Raw genomic sequence first — 5,314 nt, 5'->3', positions numbered from 1 at the left:
TATATACACTATATAAATATATTATATATACATTATTAGACTATTCTGATAAAATATTCTAATAAAGAAATAATATAACATATAAATAAAATTAAAATAAATAAATAAAATCAATAACCTGACTTTCTCTTACTTTGTCATTGCTTAAGAATTATATATATGATTGGCCAGGGGAGGGGGGGAGGTCGAGGAGTGAAGGGGAAAGTAAGAGCATAATCATGTAACCATGTTAACTTTTCTAAAATATAAATATTAATAAATGTTTTAAAAAATTATATATGTGTCTTTTATATACCTATATTTTATGCAGACATGTAAATGTACATAATATATAAATATACATTAACATATTATGCAAGTGGATGTATATACCTATAAGCAAGGGTATATGCTAAAAGAATTCAGTGTAAGAGACAGCTGATTGTGGATTAATCTGGGATAACTTCCTGGAGGAGGTCTCAGTGATTGTCCATCAACCATCACTGATTACCTGATCCCCACATCTTGCCATGCAGGAGCAGTACATTTTCATTCACGATGCCTTGTTGGAAGCCATTCTGGGAAAGGAGACAGAAGTCGCCTCCAATCAGCTGCATAGCTACGTCAACAGTATCCTCATCCCCGGCGTGGGAGGAAAGACACGTCTAGAGAAACAGTTCAAGGTAAGAAAGGCAGAACGGCCAAGCAAGAGTCACAGAGTGGAGAGAGAGCTGGTTTGAAGTCAGGATGGGCTGTGCATCCTGTCCCCTTACTGACAAATTCCTTCTGAGCCTCCGCTGCCTCCTAAGTAAAACAATGAGCTACGATGGGAGATCTCTGGCCTCTCCCAGCCTTAAATCAATGATATTCTCTGCCCCATTGTAGAGAGACGAAATGTGTTCACAGGCAAAATTCCATAGCTGTATTTGAAGTGGATTTAACATGGCGGCCAAGGGAAACGAATGGTTTCACAGAAACATAGAATAGAGGCTCTGCGACCAAATGGCCAGCTGGCACAACCCATAGAGGAAAATTGTTATTAAGTCATTAACAGCTAGTACCTGACTGGCCCTTTTCCTAGAGAATTTGGAAATTTCAAAAATAGAGAATTTAGAGAAGTAACCAAAACATCAGAATCATCCTCATCCACATTCTTGATTGGTTTGTCAAATAACTATCACTTAATTTCCTCCTTAGCTGGCTTTATTGATTCTTAGTTAATATAGAAAATTTCTAGATCCTTCCCTACAAAAATAGTCTTTTAAAAAACTATTGTCAAAAAAATTGAATTAAATTAAATAAATAAAATAAAAACTATTGTCAGAGGCATCCATATGGCTCAGGAGATTTAGAAGCAGGCCTAAAGACAAGTGGTCCTAGGTTTAAATCTGGCCACAGATCTTCCCAGCTGTGTGACCCTGGACAAGTCTCTTAAACCCCATTGCCTAGAAACAAACAGGTTTACAGTTAAATATTATTAAAATTAAAATATCAATCAGTCAGTATTAACTAAGTATCTACTATGTGTCAGATACTGTTCTGTTCTGGGGGTATGAGGACAGAGAATGACCTTGTAAATGGGGAGACAATGAGCATAATTATAAGTAACTGCCCTGTGTCTGTGGAGAGAGAGAGACAGAGAGACAAAGAGAGGAGAGAGACAGAAAGAGAGAGGGGTGGGGAGAGAGAGAGAGAAAGGGGGGAGACAGAGAGAGGGAGAGAGAGACAGAGAGACAGAGAGAGATGAGAGAGAGAAGAAAGAGGGAGAGAGAGAGGAGAGACAGAGAGAGATGAGAGAGAGAAGAAAGAGGGAGAGAGAGAGATAGAGAAAGAAAGAGAGAGAGAAGAGAGAGAGGGAGAGGGAGAGAGAGATAGAGAAAGAGAGAGAGAAGAGACAGAGAGGGAGAGGGAAAGGGAGAAGGAGAAAGAGACAGAGAGGGGAGAAAGAAAGGTAGAGGGACAGAGACAGAGACAAAGAGCAGAGACATGCGGATATAGTGGATATAGTGGCTGAAATAACGTCAAGATAGTGGCAGCACGTGATCAATCTGTGCAGTTTTCCTTTCTGTGGTTATATCCCCTCCAGAAATAAGCTCCCCCCATTTGAATCTCTGCTCCAGAAATGAAACTGCCAGGCCAATTAGAGCAGGTGCCAAGTGATGGGAAAATGATAAATGGGCCAGCGCTGCCTCTCACCATCCCCATCCCCAACCCAACTACGGTATTTCTCTCTTCTACAAGTAAAGCAAATGCTTGACAGTCCGTTGAGGGTGAACAATTAACAGCAGGAACAGGGAAGATTTTGAAAGCCATCTAAATGCTTAGAATCAGACCTTTATGAAAAATAATTGAGGTGTCTTTTTGGGTAACTTTGTATGAAGTTCTGCTTTTCTTACCCTTTCCCACACTTCCCATACCATTCACACTCACCTCTCGAAAATGTTCATCCCACAAAGCGGCCGGCTCATTCGGGTGGAAAGTCAGATAATTGATTCTTTCAGGGGCCCAAGCCACCACAGAAACTCAAATAGAAAGGGACAACTGACAAGAGTCGAGGAAAGGCCAGGCAGAATGAAAAATCCCCAAATCCTGCCTAGATGAAGTGAACTATTTGCTGGTCTCGAATCCAGGAAGACCTAGCTTTGAATATTAATGTTGACATGGATTGTCTGTGTGATCCTGGGCAAGACACTTAACATCTCATTGCTCTGGGAAACTCTAAGATTCTAAATCTCAGATCTGTGCCGGTAGAGGGAGTTTGGTCGTCCCCTGGGAGTTCCTTAGGCCAGTGTCATCACAGATCTGACCCTTATCTCCTTCCCACCATTACAGCATTGGTTCCCATTACTTTTGGAAAAGGAAGCCTTTCCTGGGTAGGGATGGATTATAAACAGCACCACACTAAGGAGAACAATGCTAGAGTTAAACCCAGTTACTATAACAGAAGAGATGGGGAAATCATATTGGTCAACCATTTTGGCGAAAAGGGCTTCTGGTCCCATTGGCCCTCAGACCTCGTCCAATGTCTCTTTGGTCTTATCAAAACCCTAAACATGTTTTTCATGATTTTAAGTCATTCTGCAAGCCAACCAGTTAGCTCTCAAGTCAAGAATCACTTATGAATCACCTACTTTGGGCTCTGAGGATATAAAGAAAATGGAAAACCAGCCCTTGCCCTCAAGGAGGTCTTCTTTTCGAGGATCAAATTCCAAATGAAACAGCGCACCTCCCCTTTCCTGGTAATACACCTGCCTGTGTGTCCCATCTACCTGAGAAATTATAGGAATGTGGACCATCCCCTTCTAGGAATACAGAATCAGTCATGTCCAGTCTAGGATTCTCCGGCCAATGGCCTCTTTTACCAAGGAGGAGAATGTGATCATAGAGGCGTGTCTTGTTTGTTTGTTTGTTTTTTCCAGTTGGTCACACAATGTAACGCAAAGTATGTTGAGTGTTTTAGCGCCCAAAAAGAATGTAATAAGGAGAAGAACAGAAACTCATCCGTTGTGCCAGGTAAGACTGTCAGTGATCTGGATGATTAATGGGGGGGGGGGGGATTTGGGTCATGGATCATCCTTGGATTCTGCATGGAGAAACAGATGCTAGCGGGGGGAAATAATAAAGTTTATGCAGCCAGCACTGTCTACAGACCATCCCAACACAACTGGATGAGATTCAGGTGGGCTACAAATAGTGTTTGGCAGAGTATAAAGGATGCTGGATCTAAGGTCTGAGGATCTAGGACCTGTGTGATGTCGGAAGTTATAACTTGGTAATACTTCCTTAACTTTTACTTCTTTAACTAGAAAAGTGAGAGGATTGGACCAAATGATCTTTAAGGTTCCTTCTGGTTCTAAATCTGTGATCCAAATGGAGGTCTCATTTTTGTTCATTTCAAGATTCCAAGAAGTAAAATTCTGCAAATTTTTTTAGCCAAGCAGCTATCTCTGAAGTGTTAACTTGCTTCTTCAGCGTTGGAAGGATCTTAGAGGTCAATGGGTCTAACATCCCCATTTTTTTTTAAACCCTTACTTTCTTAGTAACAACTCTAAGACAGAATTCTGGTCAAGGGCTAGGTAAATGGATTAAGTGACTTGCCCAGGGTCATATAGCTAGGAAGTGTCTGAGACCAGATTTGAACTCAGGTCCTCTTTATTCCAGCCCTAGAGCTCTATCCATGGTTATTATTGCGTATTATTATTGGGTTATTATTGGGTAAATATTGGGTTATTACCCAATTATTATAATTGCCCCCTAACACTCCCATTGTACAGGAAACTGTGTCAAAGAGGTTCAGTGACTTCCCCAGGGTCACAGAGCTAATAAGCATCTGAGGTAGTATTTGAACCTACATTTCCAATTTCCAAGACCACCATTTCACCATCCACTTATCGCTTAAGGATTTGTGATTTTCTCAGGGTGAGCACTTCCTGAAAAACCCAAAAGACAGTTTTTTTAAAACTCTTAGCTTCCCTCCTTATACATTTAAGTGACTGTCTGTAACTCACCTGATTAAATCATTCAGGAGGGTTGGCCAGTTGATTGTCTCCAACCCCAACCTTGGCATGGAAGGAGTTTCTAAAGTGGCAGTCAACTAATCAGCAGGGATCTCATCATCCATAAGGGGCACTGGCTTCTCACCTCACTAGGGGCCCCCAAGAAACAGGTTCAGGCGCTAGATTTATGCAAGAAAGAAACAAAGTACTGTTTTTATGTCTAATCTTGGTCCAGTAGAAAGAGCCCTGATTGACCTTAGAGGACCCCAGTTCAAATCCCATCTCTGAGAAGATTTTTTTTTTTTAACTTAGGCAAGTTACTCACATCTCCCTGTGCCTCAGTTTCCTCATCTATCAAGGAGGGGCTTGAGTTCACTGACTTCTGAAGTCTTTTTCAAAGTCTAAATCCTTAAACCTTATATCAAGACTATCTTGAAGTCTACTGGCTTCATGCCCTGCTCTTGGTTATATGACCCATTGGGAATACCTTTCTGGCAGTTGAATATGATTTCCAAAATGACTGTCTTTCTAGGAATGAGCGGAAGTATTTCATTTTGCCAGTCACCCAGAAGGCTGATGACAGCTTTGGAATGGGGTGCAGAGGGGGTGAAGACTTAACTCATTACAGAGATCTCAGGGAGCTCTTTCGGTTTGGTCTATCTAAAAATGAGAAGGTGATTTTTCTTTTGTGTTTTGGTTTTTTTCCCCACCATAGCTGAACGTGCTAGAGTGGGCCTTGCACCCTTGCCCGGAATGAAAGGAACTGATTACATAAACGCATCCTATATCATGGTGAGACATCAATGCTTAATTATATATAAATATATACAATTTGTAAA

General features: G+C 41.2%; 1 protein-coding gene across 1 annotated transcript; it reads left to right on the top strand.

Moving 5' to 3' along the window:
• Nucleotides 1–515: 515 nt before the first annotated feature.
• Nucleotides 516–5,267, top strand: LOC123255238 (receptor-type tyrosine-protein phosphatase gamma-like; the record flags this gene model as incomplete). The annotated part of the gene is made up of 3 exons (XM_044684078.1): nt 516–662; nt 3,399–3,492; nt 5,191–5,267. Coding segments are annotated over 3 exons (318 nt in total), but the record flags the coding sequence as incomplete, so codon positions are not given.
• Between the last annotated feature and the right edge of the window lie 47 nt (nt 5,268–5,314).

The sequence above is a fragment of the Gracilinanus agilis genome, unplaced genomic scaffold (genome assembly GCF_016433145.1).
Source record: "Gracilinanus agilis isolate LMUSP501 unplaced genomic scaffold, AgileGrace unplaced_scaffold41594, whole genome shotgun sequence".
In the NCBI taxonomy this organism is placed as follows: domain Eukaryota; kingdom Metazoa; phylum Chordata; class Mammalia; order Didelphimorphia; family Didelphidae; genus Gracilinanus; species Gracilinanus agilis.
Note: the sequence above shows the minus strand (reverse complement) of the source record. Positions and strands in the feature narration are given on the sequence as shown.